The sequence below is a fragment of the Scatophagus argus genome, chromosome 9, assembly GCF_020382885.2.
Source record: "Scatophagus argus isolate fScaArg1 chromosome 9, fScaArg1.pri, whole genome shotgun sequence".
NCBI lineage: Eukaryota > Metazoa > Chordata > Actinopteri > Scatophagidae > Scatophagus > Scatophagus argus.
The window spans coordinates 25553720-25578889 of record NC_058501.1 but is presented as its reverse complement, the minus strand read 5'-3'; the positions used below and the strand labels follow the sequence as shown (position 1 = coordinate 25578889).

Genomic DNA, 25170 nt, shown 5'->3' with positions numbered 1-25170 from the left:
TGGACTAAGGGCTTGTTTTTGTTTACTAATTCACACACAAGGGTTAATTTGAATTTCATAAAGTTCTATTTTCCTGTCAATACTTCACTGTAAACCCTCCTCAGCGAAGGCACATCTCTGCCTGTTCAATGGCGTGCACTTCTCAAACTGGGGTCTGGTTCTCAGCGTGTAGTCATGACTGTTTTCTATCAGCGCTGCTCCAAACACGGACTCCATAGGTTGAAATAAGTAGTTCCTCTGTTTAGATTAGCCACAGCACAAACATCTGCCTTTCAAACAGTGTAATCACCAACAGTAAATCACAGGAGAGAGAAAAATATCCACAGCTCTGGTGTTGTGTAACGTAAAGCACCGGGGGCCTCATCCAGGGGCCCGGAAGAGCCTGGGTGTCCTTGGAGTATGACGGTGCAGCCGGGGTTTGGGAGTGCTGTGTTTTGTTTTGTTTTTTTTTTTTTTCAAACATTGAAACAGAGCCGACATGTGGTAGTGTTTAAAACACGGTATAGACTGATTGTCACTCTCTCTGACGTCTGTGTTGCTGCTCTCAGATCAGCTTTGATCTCTCCACCTGGCCACTCCTGCTTGACCTGCTGAAGAAAAATAACACCCAAAATAAAACCCACAAAAAGTTACATCTATGCATGTCCAGTCTCTCTCAACTCACTGTATAGCCAAATGTATGTGGACACTCACAATATCAATTATTCTGCTTATTATTCTCTCAGAAACAGTGGACAGTACTCATCGTCTTGAAAGCTGTTTAGTTTACTGTGCCATTGGCCAAAGAAAGCTACAAAATTTATAAAAAATATAGAAATTTAATGAAAGCTTGAAGAAGTGAACCTTTTGACGTTTGTGCTTGATCAGCACAATCTCACGGCAGTTTGTGAAACAGTGACAGAAGTTAATCAGTAGCGTTGGTTTTCATGGGCATAAATTGAAATGTCCCTCAACTCCCCAATGGAAAAACAAATTCCATCTTCTCTACCACCGGTTAAAAATGGTGCAAAATGAAACGGAGGTTTACTAGAAGTTTGCACCACTAGCTGATAGAGATTTCACCAACACGGCCAGAAGCAGTGCAGTCTTCCTTCGTCGTGGGTGGTGCCGCCATGTTTTATTTACAATCCCAAAAGTGCTGGATGGGGCTGAGCAAAGAGACAGCAAACAGCAAAGAGACAAACTGTTGGTGCTGTTGTCTGAAACACCTCTGGTGGCTGTTACGTTAAGAGTTTCCTTCACTGGAAGTGATGGAGCCAAACCAGGATAGCTTAACTGCACGTGTGATGGACGCTGTTGGAATAAGTTGTTGCTGGCGTTGGTGTGCCTCAGAGAAACGGTTTGACTCTTCAGGTGAGGACATCCACGCTTTGCAAGTCAAACTGTGCAATCATTGATTCAGAATCAACTTTAAATGCAAATTGCCCAAATGGAGGAACATGTTGACAGCAGGGTCGTCCAAACTTTTCGTCTGTACACACATGAATGTGCTCAGACATGCTTTACTATCACAGACATGCAGCCGCTCAAACATGTGCTCTCAAGATGTGAGCTGTTGAGGTCTCAGTAATCTGGGCCTCCTCAGTCCTAATTGGGGAGCTGCCGAGGATCTGGTCCGATCTGCCTCTTGGTGGGTCTGTGCCGACAGCTCATGACAAACACGGCGAGAGCAGCTGTGAGCTCTGACAGTTATTGGCCTCTTTTATATGTTTTTCTAGTTTGTGAATTTTTTAACAGCACAACTGTTGTGTTCTTTTAGAGCACAAGCTTACAGCTTAAAGTAGAACTTGATTTTAGCCAAGTATTAGATCAGTCAAACTGGAGCCAGCTGTGCAGGTAATCCCTGTAAAGCAGCAGTCTGAGCTCACCACAGTCCTGCCTTCTCCTCTGCAGGGATGAGTTTAGCTGGAAGAAAAATCCTGTTTACAGTTTTAGGAAGATTGATGCTGGTAATTGAATACCAGCATCAATGTCCTGTCACCCCTCGGTCAGAAGCTGGATTCACTCGTTTCCCAAAATGCTTGGCTCATGATTTCTGAACACCAAGCAGTATCTGCTTGTGTGGCTTACAGTGTGTCTACAGGCTATGACCAGTTCAGTCAGATTTATGTTTGTCTTTTTCTTGTTTAGTGTCACATGGGGAAAAGGCAAAGATTAAAGGAAGGTCTGAAAAAAATTAACATTGTGCAACACAAATATATTTTTTTCTGTTTTATTATCCTTTAAATCACCGCATGTCTACTGAGGTTTGACACATTCTGTGGATCCCAACCCCCAAACAAATGTTCTCCAAAGCTCTTGGTTTTCTGGGTTTAGCTTGTGACGAGCAGCTAAAAATTTAGCGCTAACGGCAGCATAATCAGATTGGATAATCGTGTTTCTGAAATGTACGGCTGTCCTGAATACCATTTTTTGATTTGAAGCTAAGGTTTAAGCTTGGTAGGGTTTAGTCAAGTCTGAACCACTCGTTTGTCTTCAGCTTTCACCACCTGCAATAAAATTTAGAAATAACTAAAAGCCAAACAGATGTGTACTATCGGTTGGCTGAGAAAGCAGAGAAACTGCAGCCTTGAGTGGCAGCGTAATTAATGATGGCAGCCAGAACCACCTAACCTTCCTGGTCTGCATCTGAAACGACTACCGCATTATGATGACCAACATGTCTTCAAGGTTGAACATCATCCTGAATGAGCTGTTAATTGAAGCCCCACAAATGTAACACCTTTGATGAGAGAGCAAAAACCTGACCTGCTGGTCCTTTTAATGATCAGTGTGAACAAAGAAAAGAAAGAAAGAAAGAGGCTTCATCATTTCAGCCCATATCTGCAGACCCCATGCAGGAAAATGTGGACAGACTGCAGATGACACCTTCAACTTCAGAACCAACATCAGCTGGACCTGATTCACTATTTCATTATTTTTCCTCATGCTGCGTTGTGGCAGGATGAACTCAGCATGAGAGGCAGAGATCACTGAGAGTCAGGACAATATTTGAAGCTAAAGAAATTAAAACAAAAGGGCAGTGTGGGTAAAGCATCGTTACAAAGCACTCAAATTGGGAACAGACAGCTTTTCCTCCCAGCGTTTCTGAGCAGGATTATTGTTAGCACCGCTGCTGCTGAGACAACCAGATCTCTTTCTGTTATCCTCTGAGGTGCAGCTACCTCCACCCACCTAACATGGAGGAATGATTGTCTCTCACACAAGTCAATTTGTCCAGTTTAGGAATGAAAGAAAGCCGGAGGCAGGAATGTGAAACACACGAGTGCTGCCTGTTTTCACACCTGTCCACACCTGTGCAGTCAGACTGTCAGGATGGTCCGTTTCATGCCGACTCTGGGTGATGCACACCTCCCTGTCCGAGCTTCTGAGGGGAGCTTTTCACCATTTCCAGCCTGTCTGAATAGTTCTCCTTGGAGGACAGATACTGGCCTTCAGCCGACCCCCAGAGAACCTTCACATTGTCCATCACTCTCTGCTCAGTCCTTCAGTTTGGACTGGTGCTCTAAACAACGAGGCCTCTCGTTGTTTAACACCAAACATTCCGTCTACACAGCTGAACCGGAAAGAGCTGTTCAAACCTCTGACTCAATAAATACTTTTTTGGCAAAGCGGAAAGGTCATGTAAATAGGTTTGATGGGTAATCTATGAAGTGACCCTCCTCTCAATCAGCCTGTCACTGGAGAGGTCTGCTGTGATTACCTTCACATGCTTCACATTACAGTGAAGCCCATTTCCTCTGCTCACGGGGCCTCAGCCATTTGGCAGGTGATTAAACACAGGAGTGAAACGTGTTTGTGGGGGTCGGGTGACCGTGCACACATGTTGATACATGCACACACTCGTGCGTACATGCCCAGATGGAAGCACACATGAAAGGAGACACATGCACGCACACACAGAGTGCTGGTTATCGTCTCTTTAACTGAACTGCTTTCACATGCTGAGGCCTGGAGGAGAGACAGCAGTTTCATTTTTCATGAAAATCCACTTTGGAAAAGAATCTCAGCTCAGTTTCTTTGAATCCTTAAGTCATTGTAGTTTTAACCCGGCAGCCACATACTGGGGAGCCTGAAACTGGCAGCATTTGCTTCCAACTCCCTTCTTATTTCCATGGAACCAGGCGGGATGATGATGATGACGGTGGCGATAAAATTTAGTGCAAATGCAGAGAGGAGAAAGGAGCAGATGCAGAGTGAAGAAGAGGCACAAGCCAAAACATGTTTCCAACACACTTAGTGTACTTTGTTCAGTCGAATAAATGTAGTTATGGCATAAACCTTCCTGGTTTGTAGTAAATGACTAAAGGTGGGAAAAACTTCTAAAATTTGTTTTCTGACTACTTTTCTATTGCTGGATTTTGATTTAATGTATGAGAGTTTATAAAGAGAAGAATTCAGCTCATAGTGCAGCTAATGCAGGCTTCAGGTTAAGTCTGATAGATTTGCTTTTAGTTTTTAACTCTTAACTACAGTCTGCTGATGTATTGTTTTGGTGTCAGGCTTTTGTATCTCTGAAATCTCTGCGGCTTCCTCATAAATCCAGTGTTGTCTGGGCTCAGTTTTAAAGATGTTTGCCAGCTGGTTGTGGTGTAACATCTGTGCCTCTCGCTGACTGCAGATGTGTTTCTCACACAAGCACATCACAGATATTTTAAATGCTAATATGTCCTGATATATGTTAATGGGACTCTTGTTCCTCCTTGTATGATGATCTGAGTTTGTGGAGAAAGGAAAAGAGGTGGTGTGGAGCAGCAGGAAGCTCCTCTGTCTGTTGTTCTGTTCTGTACACCAGCGAGATGACATGCTGAGCTGCAGCAGCATCAACGATATTCAAAATAGTTTCCCGTTCGTTTGAGCTGTGATGTGGTCGGAAAGTGTCCACAGATGGCAGGAAACGGTGCGATTAGGCAGAAAGCGGAGTCGGATGGCGCACATAAGAACACTTTTAGTCTCCCGGCTGCTCGTTTGGCTGCCGGAGCAGTCGAGTTCTCTGGAATTCAGATGAAGCCTGGAAGGAAACGGGGAACGTCACCACATTGAGTGAGTTATTAAATTTGGCAATTATTAAATTGCAAAAACGATTTGTTCCTCCTCACTCAGCTCTCTAAATGAACAAGTGAAGAATGCAAGCCTGAGTCTGGGGGGCGTGGGAGGATTCGTCCCTTTTCTTTGCTCATCCCCCTTTCTTAATTACTTTTGCATACATGAGAATCAGTCAAATGTTTGAAGCTGTAGTTCATCCAATATAACACTTGAAATCAATGGGAAAAGAAATCTTCCTCTTTTCCCTTTGGCTGTTCCCTTCAGGGGTCGCCACAGCGAATCATCTGCTTCCGTCTCGCCCTGTCCTCTGTGTCCTCTTCCTCTGGACCTCCTGCCTGGCAGCATGTCCAGACCATCTGAACCTGGCCTCTCTGACATTATCTCTGAAACATCTCACATGAGCTGTCCCTCTAATGTCCTCATTCCTGATCCTGTCCATCCTTATGGCGTGCCCAAAGAAAACCTCAACATCTTCAGTGCTGCTCCCTCCAGCTCTTCCTCGTGTCTTTTCCTCAAAGCCACAGTCTCTAAACCATACAACATCGCTGGTCTCACTGCTGTTCACTGCTGAGTACTGCTGTACTCTTTTCAGAATCAGAATTCCTTTATTTATCCCTGAGGGGACATTCTGTCTTACTACTTTCATACATATCCTGCACCACTCTCACATACTTCTCTGCCAGTCCAGACTACCTCATACAACATCACAGCTCCTCTCTTGGCCCCCTGTCATACACTTTCTCTGGATCTACAAAGACACAGTGCAGCTCCTTCTGACCTTCTCTGTACTTTTCCATCAGCATTCTCAAGGCAGATTTTGCTCTTTCTCTTTCTCAGCATGAAACCATACTGCTGCTCACAAAGGCTCACTTCACCCCTTAAGTGAGCTTCCACTACTCTTTCCCACACCTTCATTGTTTGGCTCATCAGCTTGATACCTCTGTAGTTTCCTCTGCACATCTCTTTTGTTCTTGAAAACCGGCACCAAAACACTCCTCCTCCCTTCCTCAGACGTCCTCTCACTCTCTAAGATCTTGTTAAACAAAGCAGTTAAAACTCCACTGCCATCTCTTCCACATATTTCCATACCTCCTGGACACACAGAATATCAACTTTCCTCCTCTGCATCATATCTGCCGTCTCTCTGCCTTTTCCTGTCGTCATGCCAACATTCAGAGTCCCTCCTTTCATTCCTAAACTCTTGCCTTTCCTCTTCTCTCTCTGCCTACGGGAGCGCCTTCCTGCTCTCCTTCTTCCACCAACAGTAGCTCAGTTTCCACCGGTATCCCGTAGGCCAACAGTGCCGATGGCGGTTGTTGTTAACCCGGGCCTCGACCGATCCGGGTTTTACGTCATCTGCCCTTTCTGACACAGACGTATAATTGAAAGTTTTTAATTTATTATTATTATTTATCTTATTTTCTTGTCAGCGAGATGCCTGCAGGGCACACGCAGTCCGGGCGTGAGGTTTGTCTGTCCCCTGCGTCCTGAGCTGATTTATTTTCTGTGCTGTAACACAGACTAGATTGACTTCTATGCAATATGCACTTGATGATTTATTCGCTTTAATCCCACTGCTGCAGGGTTAGGGTGTCGCTTGAATGAGATGAGTTCATGTCAGCGTGCAATGTGGTGACATGTAATTTCAGTAATTATGCTGCAGAAGCCGCCCACTTTATACAGCGTCCACCCCTCAACGGTTACAAGGCTGCCAGGTCTTGACTGTCAGCTTTGGAAAACTCTGGGAGGGTCTGATTGTAGATGGAGTGGGGGCTCGTATTTCTGTGTTGGACCCTGACTTGTAAGCAGTGAGTTTCTCAGTGGTGTTACTGTTGGGGCAGCTGTGGGGCAATCAGTTCACTAATGCTAGCGGTCGAACACTAACAGATGCTTGTTTCTTTTGTTCCTGGCTTCTTGTTATTATATTCGATTAGACTATATGTTAAATAAAAGGCCCATTTAACCTTTAAAAACTGAAAAATGAAAGTCCTTTTAAGGCAGAAACTACAAATAAAAAACAAAAATAACTGTTAATTTACTCTTAATCATTTGTTTGCTACTGAAAATATTTCTCAAATGCATGTCAAAATATCCTGATTAATGTGTAAATTAAATCATGTACGGTTTAAAATAGATAAATAGATAGATAGATAGATAGATAGATAGATAGATACTTTATTGATCTTGAGGGAAATTCAAACATCCAGTAGCCCGTTACAGCAGTGTAGGTTAGTCAAAAAGTAAGCAAACAAACAACAAAACAAGGCCTAACTGTTAGTGGGGAAAATAGACTAAACATACTAAATAAACTAACATATGCTACATAAAGTACAGTAGAGTGCAGAGAAAGCAGGTGGACCAGACTGACTGTGTGTGTAAAACCAGAGGCTAAAGAGCCACAGTGTAAACACATGTAAACACATTGTTACTCAGAAATGAGTTATAAAGTGCAGGTTAACTGTGCCAGACAACATAAGGTGCATAGTGGAATAAATGTCCAATAAATAAATGTGATTTTTAAAATGAGCTTCATTATTTTGTTTTTTGTTGATAAAATGCGGATTTAAAGGGTTCATCTTTATTCTTTTACTTGACCCTTTAATCTCTGGGTGTCTAGTTGTCGACACATCAAGCTGTTTGGTAGTTTGTATCATCAGGGGTACCTTAAGGATTACTAAATATGTTTACTAAATGTTTTACCTTTTAAAAAGACTTTCATTGTAATGGAGTACTTTGTAGGTTGAGATATTACTATTTTTACTCCTTTATTTCTTCCACCACCAAACATTGTCATGTGTCACGCTGAGCCAGCCATGCTAATGTTCACACTAATACTTTGGCGCACACATCAAAGGTTTCAGTGCAGGATTCCTCAGAATGGCTCAGCACACCGCAGCTTTGACGTGTTTTTATTCTTGGGAACATCCAAAAGTTTTGAGGTTCAGTAATGCAGAGTCATGGTGGGTGTGTTCTGTTTTCACGTCTGTAAGTGCATGGAGTCAATTGTAACATGTTTTGTTGGAGCCAACATGTCCCCCCCTGCGGGAACTGAGTGCCTTCCAGATGGGAAACAGATTCTTCACATTTATGGTGGTCTTTGTGTTGTGTTGTAGGAAACCCTAGAGCCATTCCAGTATGGAGGGGAGGCGGGGTCTTCTCCTCAACCTCATCATGGCAGCGTGTTTCTATAGCAGCGCTGCTCAAAAGACAGGTGGGTATGATTATGCTGCTATAACTAAACTTCCTGCATGCCAGAACATAAAGGATCATGGTACATGTGCCTCTACCTTAACATTACATCAGCCCATAACATCTGCAAAACCGATTTGTACAATGTGCATATATACACAAATGCACACAGGCAGGCACACACACACACTAGACTTACAGAGTGGATGTAGGAGGTAAGTTTTCAGTTCATTTTCATTATAAACACCATAAGGAGCACTTTTACTAACCCTGCACCAGAATGTGTTTTTTGCTGAGCACATGGATGCATATGAGGCATTAACTGGTTCACAACAGCACAAAACTCAGACCAGGTCATCAGAAACTGATGTTGTGTTGTGGCCCTCAGTGTCTCATACAGAAGCACCTGTATGAGACACTGCACTATAACCCTATTCACAGCAGGGTTAGATGCTGAGTCTGTCTGCATGAAAGCAATACATTTTCAACAGAGATCCTAGATGTCCATTGAAAATATGTCTCGTTATAGAAGGAATACCTTGAATTTGAATCTCTTCAACGAACTGCTCATTGTTTTCCTCTGGCTTACACAACACAAGCCACTCTCCACTTCTTTCTGTAAATCATGCTGACACTTTTTCGCTTCTGGCTGACACACGCTCTGAGAATCAAGAACTGCTTGAGTAGTAAGAGCTTTCCTTGTAGCACCCTGTGACCATGACTTGGCAATCTTCCCTCTCAGTCTGCACTCAAGAGGCTGTGGCCGATATTGTCTTCATGGTCGACGGGTCGTGGAGTATTGGTGCTGAGAACTTCGATCAGATCCGTCAGTTTCTGTACACGCTGGTCAACAGCTTTGACGTTGGGCCCGACCACGTTCGCATTGGACTGGTCCAGTACAGTACCGCTCCACGCACCGAGTTCATGCTCAACACCCACCCGAACAAGAAAGACATCCTCCAGCACATCAGCACCTTGCCTTACATGGGGGGCGGCACCCAGACCGGGCTTGGCTTGGATTTCATGCTGAATGAGCACTTTGTGGAGGCAGCTGGAAGTCGGGCCGGCCAGAATGTGCCGCAGATCGCTGTGGTGATCACCGATGGAAAATCCCAAGACGATGTGGAATCCCATGCCCAGAATCTGAAGAGAAAGGGAATTGTTTTGTATGCAATTGGTATCAAAGATGCAGATGAGGACCAGCTGAAAGAGATAGCAAATGAGCCACACAGTCAGCATGTCTACAGTGTGTCTGATTTTGCAGCACTGCAGGGAATTTCTCAGAACATCGTCCAGACACTTTGCACAACTGTAGAGGAAGCCAAACGACAACTTCTGCAATTGTCTCAAGGTAACAGGTGTCATACCAAAAGGGCTTGTGGTGATTCACTGGTCTAATTACTGATATTTATTAAGGTGATTTTTGCCCAAAATATTTTTGTTCCTCCAGAAATCTAAATATCCATCAAAATTCCCTCCAATTTCAGAAAGTCACTTTCACCAGGAAAATGTTGTAAACCTTTATTTACCCAGACTTGAGAATTTAGACATGGTGGACAAAATGACAATAAGACCACAGAGTATAATATATTTCGTGCTGACAAAACAACTTCCATTTAGTAGCCGTTGTGAAGTTTTTAATCATATCACATGACACTATCCCTGAAAAATGTAAGTCACACTGAATTTAAAGATATGTGCATCATGTGCAAATGTTCCTCGGCTTGTTGTTCCAGATATGACTTTTTTTCTCTTTCCTGTCCAGAATGTGCCAAAGCCACTGTGGCAGACATCGTGTTCCTGGTTGATGGCTCCTCCAGCATCGGCATCAGTAACTTTCGGGAAGTTCGCCAGTTTCTCCGAAGCGTTGTCACAGGCCTTGACATTGGCCCTGACAAAGTTCGGATTGGCTTGGCACAGTACAGCGATGAACCTCACCAGGAGTTCCTGCTGAAGGATCACATGGACAAGAATTCCCTGCTGGCTGAGTTGGACAGATTTCCCTACCGCTCAGGAGGCACAGAAACGGGCAAGGCCATCGACTTCCTCCTTACGCAGTACTTCACCAAAGAGGCAGGTAGCCGAGCCGGCCAACGAGTTCCTCAGATTGCTGTGGTCATCACAGATGGGGACTCTGTGGATGATGTTACAGCACCTGCCCAGCGCCTGAGGAAGCATGGAGTCGTAGTGTTCGCCATTGGGGTTGGACAAGCTAACTTGAACGAGCTCAAGTCCATCGCTAACCGGCCTCTGGAGCGCTTCCTGTTCACCATTGACAGCTATCAGGCTTTGCAGAGGCTGACGGAGGGTCTGCTGCAGACGGTGTGTGTTTCCGTGGAGGATCTGAAGCAAGGTGAGGCAGTGAAAGGATCGGAGGAAATAAAACATCCAAACATCCATTTGTTGCAACACGCAGAAGCAGCTGAAAACAAACTAAGAGCTGTTTCTTTCTTCCATCTGAAAATCCTGCTTTTATTTAGTGTTTCTCTCTAGTTCTTTAGTTGTTTTACATACACCATAACAGGTGTGGTTACAGGAGCAGTAGATGTGCTGCATCAGCAGTGGTTCTGTGTGGCCACAGCAGAGCTGCAGCACACTTGAGACTGAGTCCATTTTAAATCCAGGTTTTTAACAAGCATCAGAAAATGCATGACTATAATACAAAAATCTGGGAAAAATTGGTTTTCATAGAATAAAATTTGTAGGGCTGACACTGTGTACTTTGATTTTTGTGCTTTAATTTTTTGTGGGTCTTTTAATGAGGGGGTGAAGACACTGAGAGAGGCCATTTAAATAAGAATTTAATTTATTTTTGCAGTGGACATCTGTAAAAACTGAAGCCTCGGTTATATGCGTATGAGATATGGGTCAACCCAAAGGTTAGACACTCCATTTCCCATAATGCAACTCAGTGGCATCTTTCAGAGCCACAGCATAAATTAAATATTTCTTGTTAGAGTTTTGGTCCACATGACCTGGTAACCGGCCTCGATGTGTAAAATGTTCTTCAGTAACTGGCTCAGTGTTACCAGGTGTGCAGTGTTTTAAATAAAGCTTCCTTCTCCTCAAAAGTTCTGTTTTCACATAACATTTCAGATTGTTTGAGCCTGCAGACATAACACATGAAGGCTCTGCAGGGATTAATGTAACACACTCTGATTCCAGCAATGTTTGAGGTCAGCCGGCGGTGATTCAGCGTCGGCCAAAACAAAACATGCAGTGATAGAAGTTGTTGGGAAACGAGGACAAACTGCACTGAGCGTGCTGTTATGCAAGCTTAGTGTGGAAACATTCCCACAGAACCAGTTCATTGGCCAAGCAGAGATGTGTTTGTAACCTCATTTAACCCATCAGACATTTAAACGTGCAGTTTAGGCACCCAGATAAGGAGTGCTGTTTGCTTTTGGCGTAGTGTTTGCTTGTACGTACGAGTCAAACATCATTTGGAGTCCTTTGCTTACTAAGAAAAAAATGTGTTTCACATACTAATAACTGCATAAGTCCACTCCTGCCAAAATATAAAAATCATATAAAACAAAAGGCACTAAGGAACTGGTGATAAAATTTAAAGTTCTCCTAATTCTGACTTAAGAATCAGTATCTGGTAAACTGACTTTGACTTACTACATTATAATTAATTAATTATTACTTCTAATAGTTTAGCATTTTTCTACCATAATAGCAGACCTTTTCATTGTTCCTGTTGTTTTGTTTTCTTTCAGCCTTGGCCGAAAGGTTTGCAGACATTTTCTTTCTGGTGGACAGTGGTGTGTCACTGGCAGACTTCCAACAGGTCAGGAACGTCCTCACCCGACTGGTCAACCAACTTAACATTGGAGCGTCTGCCCACCGTCTGGGCTTGGCCCAGTACGGTCAAGATGTAAAGGTTGAATTTCTTCTTAATGCTCACCAAACCAAAGAGGAAACCCAGAACTCTGTTAGGCGTTTCCGCCAACGCAGACTGCAGCCTAACGAGCCTCGTAACTTGGGTGGTGCCTTACATTACGCCAGCACTAACTTTTTCACTACTGAGGCGGGAAGCCGTGCAGACGAAGGCTACCGACAATACCTGGTTGTTATAAGTGGGAAAGATTCAGATGATCCCCTCTATAGGGAGTCACGTCTGATCAAATCGTTAGGAATAACTGTGGTTGGAATAAGCCTTGGTGCTTCATTGACGGAGATGCGTCTCATAGCTTCTGCACCGTTCATATATCAGACTCTGAGCAATGCTACACCAACACTGAGGGCTGTTTTCGAAACAGAGGAAGAGCAGACGGCTCTTACTGGAGGTAAGAAAGATTATTTTGATTATCCTATCATCATTATACTTGAGTTTACCTTTGAAATATACGGTATTTTACTTACTTTTGCTCACAGTCACCCCCTTTTCCGAATTTTACCCTCTTAGATGTGAGTTGTTTCATGCAGGGGTAAAGTTGGTCTGAACATGGCCTCATACGACCTGTGTGAGGTTCAAACACATTCAGCTATCAGCGAGACCCAAACAGAATTTTATTGATTTTATGAAGATGTGAGAAATCTTCATCTTAGTCTGTCATTATTTATTTTGAAAGGTATCTGAATAGTGAATTGCTAATTATGATGTTATGATATTACATTTCCTTTACAGATTGCAAAGCAGCCAAACTGGCAGACATTGTGTTCATTGTTGATGAGTCTGGAAGCATCGGAACCACAAACTTCCAAATGGTGCGCACTTTCCTGCACTCGATTGTGAGCGGCCTGGAGGTCAGTCCAGCTAGAGTCAGAGTGGGCATCGTGATGTATAACGACAGACCCACAGCTCAGGTCTACCTCGACTCCTTCACTGACAAGAATGAACTGCTGAAGTTCATCAAAATCCTGCCTTATCGTGGAGGTGGTACGAACACTGGAGCTGCCCTAAACTTCACCCAGGAGAATGTTTTTATCAAGCAAAGAGGAAGCAGGAAAGAAAAAGGCATCCAGCAGGTGGCGGTGGTGATCACAGACGGCGAATCCCAGGATGATGTGAGCACAGCAGCAGCTTATCTCCGTCGGGCTGGTGTCACAGTTTATGCCGTAGGAGTCAAAGATGCCAACGAGGTTCAGTTGAAACAGATCGCATCTTATCCCACCAATAAGCACATGTTTATTGTTGACAGTTTTTCCAAGCTGAAATCGCTGGAGCAGAGCATACAGAAAGTTATGTGTCTTAACATCCTTCGGCAAGCAGTCACAATCACTACAAGAAGAACTGGCATCAAAGAAGGTTTGAACTGATTTTTATTATAGTTGACTGTAGTTTGCTTGAATGTTAACCATATACACTGATAGAAATAAGTTTTAAGTAAAAGTCAAAGGGTCTTTTTAGCAAAGAACATTTAATAAATTGATGTAAAAGGAGTGTGAGGAAAAGAACTCAATAGTTTTGGTTTTTCTTTTCCAGGCTGCATACAAACAGATGAAGCAGATATCTTCTTCCTAATTGATCACTCAGGAAGCATCTACCCCACTGACTTCCATGACATGAAGAAGTTTATTATTGAGTTCCTGCATACCTTTCGAATTGGGCCACAACATGTCCGCATGGGGGTTGCAAAATATGCAGATTCACCAAACTTAGAATTTGATCTGACAACCTACATAGATGCAAAGACATTGGAGAAAGCTGTAGAAAGTATTAAGCAATTTGGAGGCGGGACAGAGACAGGAAGAGCACTGGACTTTATGGGCCCACTCTTTGAAAGAGCAATGGCCACTCGTGGTCACAAAGTCCCGGAGTACCTGGTGGTCATCACTGATGGAAAATCTTCCGATGAGGTCAGGATTCCTGCAGAAAAACTGAGGGAGCAAGGTGTCATTGTTTATGCCATCGGAGTGAAAAATGCAGATGAAGAAGAGCTGCGAGAGATTGCTGGTAATCCGAAGAGGACTTTCTTTGTCAATAATTTTGATGCTCTGAGGCCCATCAAGGATAACATCATCACAGACATCTGTTCTCAAGACGGTAAGGAAAACTAGACTGGAGTTTAAAAAAACGCGTACCATTTTCTCTGTGTCATTTAAACAGAACAACAGCGCCGGACAGGTAGAAAGAGTGCAGGAAATAAGTGGAGAGGAATGGGGATTGATGATGGCGCAGTGACCTGTAGTTCATGGTTGATGCCTTAACACCAAAGAGCCCCTGTTCCAATTGTTTTCTGCATCTCACACTGATTGCGTCTTGACACACTTCATCATAATCTCTGCGTATCAACACCTCAGAATACATCATTGTTATATTTCCCAGCATTTCTGCTCATCAGAGCTCCTGAAAAGCAGAAATTTTATCACTTGTTTCAAAAATTAGTCTGATTGTGTGTAAGCTCATGAGAAAATGAGCTTCTGCTCCCATTTAGACTCAAACAGACTAGCTTCCTTGTGATTGACAAGTCACCATGGCATGTCCTCAGTTAGATCCGATCAGGATGGCCTCCCCAGCTCCACCCTCTTGTCCAATAGGGGCCTTTCTGGCTCCAGAAAAACACGATGGTGACGTCTATAAAGCCAAACTTGAGGCGTCAGAACAATAGTCTACAAACCAGTGGGTGGCATCAAATAAATGTTCCAGTTCCACTCTCCACAATGTGGTCAGTGTGTGAAAGTAACCCCATGGGTGAACAAGGCCAAAAAGTAAAAAAGCAGTGAAAAAGAGGAACACCACACTAGCATGTCTGTGTTATTGTGTCCACAGCTTGCAAAGACATTCCGGGCGACCTCCTTTTCTTGGTTGACAGCTCTGGGAGCATATATCCAGATGACTACCAGAAAATGAAAGACTTCATGAAATCTGTCATTAACAAGTCTGTCATCGGGCAGAATGAGGTTCATGTTGGTGTCATGCAGTTCAGCACCGTCCAACAGCTAGAATTTCCCCTCAACCGATACTACAGCAAGGATGACATGTCCAGGGCCATTGATGGTATGCAGCAGATTGGCGGAGGCACCCTCACGGGTGAAGCCATCAAAGATGTATCGAAGTATTTTGATGCATCCAGGGGAGGACGTCCAGAAATGAGGCAGAGGCTGGTAGTCATAACAGATGGCGAGGCCCAAGATGAAGTCAAAAATCCCGCTGGGGCTCTGAGAGCCAAGGGGGTGGTGGTCTATGCCATTGGAGTGGTGGATGCCAACACCACCCAGCTGCTAGAGATCAGCGGTTCACCAGACAGGATGTATGCTGAGAGGGACTTTGACGCCCTGAAGGACTTGGAGAGCCAGGTGGCCATGGAGCTCTGTGATCCGGACAGAGGTAAGAGCAGACTCTACTGTCCTACAACGTCTACTTATCTCTGTAATGTAACATGACCGTTGGCAAACCACATATTCACTTCCTGTTTTCTTCATCTTTTTGACTCTCTTCTGTTTTTTATTTTACAAATTGAAAATCTGTTTGAAGAATTGTGTCAGCAATCTAAATAATGGGTACTAAATTCTTAGTTCTGTTTTCCAGCAACCTTGATGGACAATATCATTTTGCCAAAACTAATTGTAAAGAAACATAATCCTACAAAATAACTCTCTTCTCACCTAAACCCAGAGGATTGTTGGATGAATTTATTTGTAGTTTGTTAGCAAACCAGACTGAACATGTAAATAAGACAGATTTGAGGTTTGTAGAAGGTGGGTATGATGGCAAACATAGAAATTATAGAAACTTCAGTTAGTGATGTGTTAGAATTGTTCCCTCAGGTTTCCTGCTACCTTTCCGTCTGACTATACTTGCTGTTTATCCTTTGCTCTTTTATAAAACCAGATTGTAAGAAGACAGAAAAAGCTGACATAATTTTCCTGGTGGATGGCTCCACAAGCATAACCCTGAGCAAGTTCAGAAGTATGCAGAAGTTTATGGAGTCAATGGTGAACCAAACCACAGTTGGAAAGGACCTGACTCGCTTTGGGGTCATTCTCTACTCCACCAACCCCAACTCAATTTTCACCCTGAAGGAGTATGACTCCAAACGTGACGTTCTTAAAGCAATATCAGCACTGAAGTCCCCGTATGGAGACACCTACACTGGCAAAGCTTTGGCCTACTCTTTGGAGTTCTTTAATGAAAAACATGGTGGTCGGGCGACTCTCCAGGTGCCACAGATTCTCATGGTGATCACAGACGGTGACGCTACCGACCGTAACAACCTTGTAGCGCCCTCTCTGGCCCTGCGGGACAAAGACATTAGGGTCTTCAGTATCGGAGTTGAAGGAGCCAACAAGACACAGCTGGAGATAATGGCTGGTGGTGACACATCCAGAGTTTTCTATGTGGACAATTTTGACGCTTTGGAAACTCTGTACAAAAATATTAGTCATGTCCTCTGCAACTCCACCAAGCCAAGTAAGCAACAAAGATTTCCTATGTACACAGTTCTAAATCTTTATGGGCAATGTGTAACAGTTCATAGGATCATTTAGCTAGCGTACATCTCCTAAACTGACTTTTTAGTACACTATTTAGAGGTCTACAAAAACTATCCAATGGTATATATCAATGGTATAATATTGTTTTCACTTGAGCTAGGAAGTGTCTAGCCAAGTGCAGTATACAGTATACAGTACTTTTACCAGCAGAATTTAATGTGTGATGATCAAAGAATTTAGCCTGGTATCAGACAGTAATGTCATGTATGGTCAAGCCCACAAAAAATATCAACATGTGATGAAGGCCTCCAACTAGTGGTGAAAGAATAAATTCAACTGAACTTGGATTAAATATATAAGGTATATAGCACACTTTTAATGTGGATAAATTTCCTCTCTTTGCTATTACAGTTTGTGAAAAACAGAAGGCTGACCTGGTTTTCCTACTCGATCAGTCCGGCAGCATCAACTCAAATGACTACATCACCATGAAGAAGTTCACGACAGAAATAGTAAACAGCTTCAAAGTCAGCGAGGATTTAGTGCGTATAGGACTTGCTCAGTTCAGCAGCACTTTTCAGAAAGAGTTTTACCTTAACCAGTTCTACACCGAGCAAGCCATCAACAAGCACATCTTGAGTATGCAGCAGCTTGGTGGAGGCACCAACATTGGAGAGGCCCTCGATTCCATCCGGGATTATTTTGAGGTGTCACGGGGCAGTCGACGGTCTGCTGGGATCTCTCAGAATCTGGTATTGATCACAGATGGTGAATCACAGGACGATGTGGAGGATGCAGCCGACCGTCTGAGAGCTCTGGGCGTTGAGGTGTTTGCCATCGGCATTGGAGACGTCCATGATCTCGAGCTCCTGCAGATTACTGGCACCCCAGAGAGGCTGTTTACTGTACAGAACTTTGGCAGCTTGGAAAAGATCAAGCAAAAGGTGGTTGACACAGTCTGCAAATCCAAACTCATCCCAGATCGTCCTGGTGAGTTAAAAGCTATGACTTTGCCGTCCTGTCTGTCTCCCTGTCTTTTCCGCCATATTCCTCAGTCAGTCTAGGACTGCCAAAGATTATAACATATTTGCCTTTGCTCCAGACTGCAGCATTGATATCGCCATGGGATTCGACATTTCTCGAACCAGAGCTGCTGGTGAGATGCTGGTCAGTGGCCACACCAAGCTCCAGACCTTCCTGCCAGAGATCGCCCATTATGTTTCCTCGGTACAAGGCCTGTGCTGCACTGGTCCTGCACCCGTCAAAACCAACATCGCCTACCGAGTAGCAGATCGTAATGGACGTCCTTTGTATGACTTCAACTTTGAGGACTACAGTGAAGAAGTGGTGAGGAAAGTCATGACGCTGTCTTTGACGGAGCCCACTTACTTCAACACTGCCCTGCTAAAATCCTTTGGGGAGAAGTTCAAGGCCGAGTCCAGAGCCGGTGTGAAGGTGAGGCTGAGACTCAGCACGAAGTCTTACGTACACAAAAGACACCGTCAGTTCAGTTTGCTGAGAAACATTTAGTAAAGATGATGTTTGTCTGTAATTATATGAATTTTAGTTGGAGCTGGTGTGAGGATGTCATCTCTGCTCTTAGCATTTATGGTAACCTTTTCATAATTAGAGTTGAGCACTGAAATCTGTACTTTTGAGGTTACCAACTGAATTATGTCTGTACTGCAGAGTTCCTATTCACATTAGATCATGGACTTTAACAATGAAATCAGCATGTGTTAATGACTTGGTCCATCAGGTGCTGGTGGTCTTCTCAGATGGGCTTGACGAGGACGTGATGAAACTGGAACAGGAGTCCGAGCTGCTGCGACAGTCTGGTAATAACTGGAAGGCAGAGGGTTTTATGTGGAGATCACAGTTTGCATTCCTTCTTTTAATAATAGCCATGTAATTAGAATAATTAACTGGTGCACAGTGAGAGCTTTATGGTAGCTGCTAATACAACAGTTTGTAGAGGAGTTAGTCATAAATGATGTTGTTTTGTATGCTTTTGCTGCAGGCGTCAACGCTCTGCTGACGGTGGCTCTGGAGGGAGTGCGTGATCCTGCCCAGCTGCAGATGGTAGAGTTCGGTCGAGGATTCGGCTACAAACTTCCTCTCAGCATCGGCATGCCGAGCGTCGGCAGCACCGTCCTCAAACAGATTGTGAGTCATGCGAGTCACATCAAGGGTTTGTTGCTTATAGAGTTATAAAGTTCCTGTTTACATCTTTAGTTTCAGATTGGGCAGAGCTCTGCAAGGGAATCAAATGACACCGTATGGTAAAATAAAATCTGGAACTTGTTTGATCTATTTTGGAGTTAAGTAAAATAAATTAAACATAAACCTTTTTGTCCCTGAGGGAAAATAAAGTCTCCTTAAATCAGCTTTTTAGTTTAAAGCATACTAGTTACACCAGCTAGGTTTACTTAATGCTTACTTTGAGTGAGATCGTAACCACAGGGAAGTAGCTACATCAAACACCCCTGTGTTTGGACTTCGTCCTATGTGTCCGGTAACACAGGAAGTGGACAAAATTCATTCATAAGTCCTCACAAAAAGGTGAAGATAGAAACTTGATTGGACTAATTATGATGATCTACAGTTGCATGTATTTGCACATTCACCAAAGCTTCATACAAATGTACGTAACCTCTTTGAGTGAGCAAAGTCGTGGATCAGCGGTTAGGGTGTCGGACCCGTAACCGGTGGATCGCTGGTTCGATTCCCCGTCCCGGTGTCCATGGCTGAGGTACCCTTGAGCAAGGTACCTAACCCCCACTGCTCCCCGGGCGCTGCACGCGGTCGCCCACTGCCCCGGGTTTGCTGTGTGTGTGTGCACGTCACTTGGGTGGGTTAAATACAGAGAACAAATTTCGTTGGAATGAGTTCCCTCCAATGATAAAATATGTCACTTTAATCTTTTAATCTTAATCTGAATACACTCATTGTGATTATTCCATTGAAATGAAATTCAACCTGAAATCATCTTGGTGTAACTGGACCCAAAATCTTGGGCCAAACAATTTTTTTTTCTTGTTTTTAATGGCGCTAGGCTAACAGCTTCCCCTGCTTCCAGTCTTTGTGATAAACTTGCATAAACATATCCTGGACTTGTGTCTGCGTGAGATACACAGAGATGAATAGTCTGCTTATCTGACTCTGGATAGAGCAGCAAACAACAGGGTTTCCTGAAATGTGGAGGGGTCGTTAATGCACTGCTAAAACATGCTAACCTGCTAATCAGCCAGTTGGTTATGCAAGCTGGATGTTTGTCACTTACTGTCCTTAGAAAATATTTTTACTCTTTTTTTTTGGTAGTTCATAAGACAGAAAGTTGAGGAGAAATCCTTTTCTCAGTATCAGGCAGTAACTCATCTGTTGAGAAAAGAGTTTCCTGTCCTGGCGTGTCCGTTTGCAGGAATGAAAACCAGAGAAAACCCTCAGGGTTGGTGTTGGTCAAAGAAAACATGTAAATTAGCCACCATGTCAAGGAATAGCCATTGGCAAAGGAAAAGAAAATCCACAAAGCCACATGTCAAAGAATAAAAATAAGCCTTCAGTGAAGAATCGCTGAAATCTGGTGTCATTGTTAGGCTGCTGTTTTCTCTTTAATAATGAGCATTTTAACAACAAAGACTAACAAGCAACGTTCAGTTAATAAGAGAGCTGTCAGACATGAACACACATGTACATATGAAAGAAAGAGACTTCAGCGTCTCAGCAGTGTTTAAAGCCAAAACTCAGAGTTAAATGGATATTTGATGTGTTTGAATGAGCATAAAATCTGTTTCTGTAAGGAAGTATTTCAAAAACCAAATCATAAAATGTGTGTTGCTTCGTGTGAACTGTCCTCCGTCTCCCTGCAGGACACAGTGTCAGACAGGGAGTGCTGCGGCGTCATGTGCAAATGTTCAGGTCACGAAGGCGTCCGTGGCTCTCGGGGCTCCCCGGGCTCAAAGGTGAGTGAAGCACACACCTTTAAACTTTACGCATCACGTCAAGAATGTTTGGGAAAACATAATAAGGAGGCTGGTCCTGGCCGAGAGCCAGCAGTCTTCCTCGCGTTGGGTCCCGTCTCCCATGTATCCCAGTGTGTGTGTGTTAAGGCTTTTCTCAGGAACCACGCAGGTGGTTATTTTCAGATAACAGGCCTAAAAACACTTTGAAATGTAAACTTATTGAAAAGATGGAGTTCAGTATTTTTCTCATGTTTCTTCATATTTCTTCTAATTTAAACTTTATTGTCCTCAGGAAACGTTCTGGATGTAGAATGTAGGACTTATGTGTTGCTGTACTTGAAGGATTTTTTACTTGTTCTGCCTCTGAGCCTGATGTGTGTGTGTGTGTGTGTGTGTGTTCTGAACAGGGTGTGTCTGGACAGAAGGGTTACCCAGGCTTCCCAGGAGAGGAGGGCGTCGCTGTAAGTGCTGCTCATTTCTTTAAAATGTAATAGACGTATAGAACCAATAGTTCCACTTGTGGCTGATGAAGATGAAGGTCCGCTCCGCTGACGGGGCAGACAGCTGTAGGAGAGCCTCCATTAAGATCCAAGTTCCTCTGAGCTGAGTAATAAAAGTCTCAAGTCACAGCAAAATATCACACGCAGACACAGAAAATGTTCTTTTTGACTGCATGGTGTTTGTAAAATCTTCTACAGCTGAGGTGATTTATTGGTCCAACAGAAACTTATTGGCACTTGTTTTAAGAATCAATAAAAAAAACAACTGACTTCATATATTCCTCATATTAGAGTTTGAGTGAAAGAATCTGGCATCTCCGTCTGGATCCTCTTTGCAGCTCACTTTGTCTGTCTGTCGCAGGGCGAGCGGGGGCGTCCCGGGCCGAGCGGACCTCAGGGCGTGCAGGGTTGTTCTGGGCTCAGAGGACCAAAGGTACAGCACCACTCGGCACTGATTTTGCATGCGGTTAGAGTGAAGCAGCTGTGGTGATGTGCATCTGACTCCTGCTGTTTGTGTGTGCAGGGCTACCGAGGCCTCCGGGGAAACCGGGTGAGTGAGTCACTGGAATGTGATAGCGTCGATTAAGAGAGGAAGTCATGTGATATGTACTGAGGAATGTTTGGACAAACATTCAGGAGGAAACTCTGCTGTGACTCTCGATTCTCTTCCAACGTTGTAGGGCGATGACGGAGAAGATGGCCTTGACGGAGTGGACGGAGAACAGGTACGAACGTCATGACCCCCTGCATGTCAGCGCCAGTTTACACCAGAGGTTTTCAGACCGAGATCACAGATGAGACTTCAGGACTGCAGAAGCTGCCTGAGAATTGTCACATTTTTAGGTTTTCTTCAGTATCGCATTAATCCACTGAGGCTGGGAAGCTGCTAACAGCCAATTTAAAGCACTCACTGTCTCCGTAGCAACATGATGGTTTCTGCTCGTGTGCCCTAAAGCATTATGGGAGCTGAAAGATTCATAACAGGGGTTGATGTAATAAAATATGGCTGCAGATGTTCAGCAGTGCTGAGCTGCTTCTGGTTTTGTGTTTGCAGGGAGTGACGGGAAAAGATGGAAGTCGAGGAGAGAGAGGACACCCAGGAAACCCTGTAAAACATCCAAAATGCTTCACATTTTCCCTTTTCTCGCCATGTCATCATCGTCTCCGTCTTTGTGTCCATCACACCAGAAAATAACATACATTACAATTCTGTTATCGCCGCAACATTGATTGTAAATGTTAATTACTACAGTGACTATTGTTGTTTCTAATTATATTTTGTATTATAGTTTTAGATAGATTTTTGCTTTGAAATTGATTGAATTAATTTAAGCATAAAAATGAATGAATATTAAAACTTAAAATTTGGTATTTGATTTATTATATGTTTTGTTATTAGTAGCAGTACTACCTTCTGTAAAGTACTTTTACTTGTACCTCCAGTCTTCAGCAGACTCTGGAAGAGATTTGCTGCTCAGAGCTCATGATAGCAGTATGTTTGTGACTGATGATTGGTCGATTATTAGTTTTTACAGACTGAACTGTCAGTAGTTCAGTGGAATCCCCCTTTAGCTGTAACGCCTCATCTGATGATGACCTCTGACCTCTGACCTCTGACCGGTTGACTGACAGGCTGAACTGTCGTCCTCAGGGTATCCCAGGTATCAGAGGGGAGGCGGGGCCAAAAGGACAGCGAGGACTGAGAGGAGATCCGGTGAGTTTCTCTCTCTTTCTCTGGATTGGCAGATTTTAAATTTCTCCTCACCACAGGAAGGTAACAGCTATATGTTGGGTGGTCACCTGGAAACCGTTTCATGTCTCTGAATCAGATCTAATGTTTGGGTCATGGGAGAGGATGAGTTTTGACACATGTGACTGTAAGAATGTGAAAACATCAACCTGAGTTTTCTGTCACATTTTTCACTGGCCAGTAACAATATTATTAGTCTTCTTTTATTCTGTGGCTTATGTTCACCATAGTATCATCAGTATGATGTCAGTATTTTATTTTGAAGGTCATGAACATCATCAGTAGCAAATTTTGGCGACAAAACGGTCCATACAGGAGCTTGAGTTCAGTGTGCGTCTCTGCAGTCCGGTCACAGAATCACAGAAGGCCTTCAGTTTCAGAGTTTCAGAGTCAGTGAATCTGATAGAAGGTGATGCAGCCAAGCACAGCTGGACCACAGCTGGGGCTCCCCAGCAAGAAACCGAACCGCGAGCAGCCGAGCGCATCCATCAGGACGGCCTGAGTTCAGACCGCGTGTTTGTGTTTGTCTGACAGGGTGAGCCGGGTGCTGATAACATCGTCCCCGGGGCCAAAGGAGAACCTGGCAACCCAGGCTTACCGGTAAGATAAGAGAATCCATCGAGACATCACAGCTGCACGCAAACTGTAGGTGACATCAGCTGACTGGTTCAGAGACGCTGGTACAGGGTTCTGACCCCGACTGCTGTCTGTTTCTGTTTTCATTAAGAAACTTCTTCAAATCCTAATTTAATCATTTAACAATGAGAAAACAAGATTTGACAAACTGTGAGAAAGTCCCCGCAACGATTCAGTTTGTGTTTGATTCTTAAATCTTAAGTCGTCACAGTAATTGTTTGCACCAAACCCTCAGGGAGCACCTGGACAGGACGGGCGGCCAGGTGAGAGTGGAATCGTCGGGAACACGGTGAGACTTTTTAATCTTCATTTTTGCTCGTCTGCATGCAGCAGTGTGAGCTCTGTATCAACACCAACAGGGTGTTTTATTTTGGCTGGCCACATCAGGACTTAGAAACACATGATCTGATCAGCACTGCACACATCTGTCACGGTGGCTCACATCTGTATACATACCATGTTTTTCTGCTGTGCAGGGTCCAGGTGGAAGAAGAGGGTCACTCGGTGAGAAGGTAGGAGAGGAGCTCAAACAGTCCTCAGCGGTCTTCATGCTGCTTTATACACCAGTAAACTGTATGTGTGTGTCCTGCAGGGTGCACCTGGACAGCCAGGAGCTCCAGGAGTCCCCGGCAGCCCAGGTGCTTCAGGTCCACAGGTGAGCTGTGAACATGCCAGGACAGCAGTTAACAAAATGCAGGAGGACAAAGTGTATATGGATCTGTGTGGTCTCTGCAGGGTCCCAGAGGGGTCAGAGGTCAACCAGGGCAAAGAGGAATCCCCGGCCTTCCTGGACCTCAGGTCAGTGTATTACCAACTCAGCATTTAGAGTAGAGTAACTCCACTGACTCCAGACCAGCTGACCTCACCTTCTGTAAAGACGAAGTTCGATTCTCACTTCACACTTAAAGAAATGTTGTTTCTCAGCAGCATTTTGACTCTGAATGAGTTAAAGGATAATCAGGACATGAAGTCCTCAGTTGGCTCAGTGGTCAGCAAAATCTGCTTACAGGCAAGTGAACAATTCAACATAACGCACGAATAAATGCTTACTTTTAATGGTGTAGGTCTTTCAAGGAAGTTCATCTGCCGATCTAAAAGTGCTTTCAGTAAGATGAGGAGATGAATTTATCTCTTTTTGAAATCACAGTATCCACAAAATCCTCAATCCACTGCATCTCAGAGGTGTGTCAGGTAGAACAGGAGCTAACACAGAAGCTAACGCTGTGTCAGACATGAGATATAACAAAGTCCAGAAGCATAACCTCCGCCTGAAAACTTGGAGTAGATCGCAGGCCCCTGCAGGCCCGTTTCAAACTCTACTGGAGAGCGAAGCTGAGGAGGCGGCTGTTCCTCTTCTTCTTTGTCTCCTGGGAGGAAATTCTCAGCGGTCGTAAATGCTCAGCAGATCATGGTTATCCTGAGGGCTCCACTTCACGACTGTTGGAAGGGTTCGTTCATTTTGTGGTTGTCGTATTTGACGCCTTCATCACTGCTTGTAGCCAGGACTCGTGTGGTTTCTGGTTCCAGTTAGGAGGCGACAAGTCAGCCATGTTCCCTCTCACTTATCGTTGGTCACTGCAACTGTTGTCTGGTCACATCTGTGAAGTGGACAGATGTGGACAGCAGCCGTTTTTACATGTTATTAAGAATATTAGTTGCAGAGGTTCCATTTCAGTCCCATCCATGTGTTTTATCCATGTGAGCC

At 44.0% G+C, this 25170-nt stretch overlaps 1 protein-coding gene across 28 annotated transcripts in view; it reads left to right on the top strand.

The window, feature by feature from the left end:
* col6a4a (collagen, type VI, alpha 4a) overlaps positions 1–25170 on the top strand; it is a 52875-nt gene that overhangs the window by 13723 nt on the left and 13982 nt on the right. For 24 of the 28 annotated variants that reach the window (XM_046398516.1, XM_046398498.1, XM_046398502.1 and 21 more), the window contains 24 exons: positions 8160–8257; positions 8978–9586; positions 10001–10588; positions 11958–12527; positions 12869–13489; positions 13667–14227; positions 14954–15511; positions 16016–16594; positions 17029–17607; positions 17720–18072; positions 18377–18455; positions 18638–18783; positions 20487–20579; positions 20987–21040; positions 21441–21512; positions 21603–21629; positions 21760–21804; positions 22134–22187; positions 22731–22793; positions 23364–23429; positions 23701–23754; positions 23942–23977; positions 24058–24120; positions 24201–24263. In XM_046398516.1, the coding sequence (XP_046254472.1) occupies positions 8182–8257; positions 8978–9586; positions 10001–10588; positions 11958–12527; positions 12869–13489; positions 13667–14227; positions 14954–15511; positions 16016–16594; positions 17029–17607; positions 17720–18072; positions 18377–18455; positions 18638–18783; positions 20487–20579; positions 20987–21040; positions 21441–21512; positions 21603–21629; positions 21760–21804; positions 22134–22187; positions 22731–22793; positions 23364–23429; positions 23701–23754; positions 23942–23977; positions 24058–24120; positions 24201–24263 (6009 nt within the window). In that variant the 5' untranslated portion in view covers positions 8160–8181. The remainder of the gene's footprint in view (positions 1–8159; positions 8258–8977; positions 9587–10000; positions 10589–11957; positions 12528–12868; positions 13490–13666; positions 14228–14953; positions 15512–16015; positions 16595–17028; positions 17608–17719; positions 18073–18376; positions 18456–18637; positions 18784–20486; positions 20580–20986; positions 21041–21440; positions 21513–21602; positions 21630–21759; positions 21805–22133; positions 22188–22730; positions 22794–23363; positions 23430–23700; positions 23755–23941; positions 23978–24057; positions 24121–24200; positions 24264–25170) is intronic. The other 4 variants (XM_046398520.1, XM_046398519.1, XM_046398517.1 and 1 more) reach the window with 1 other exon arrangement.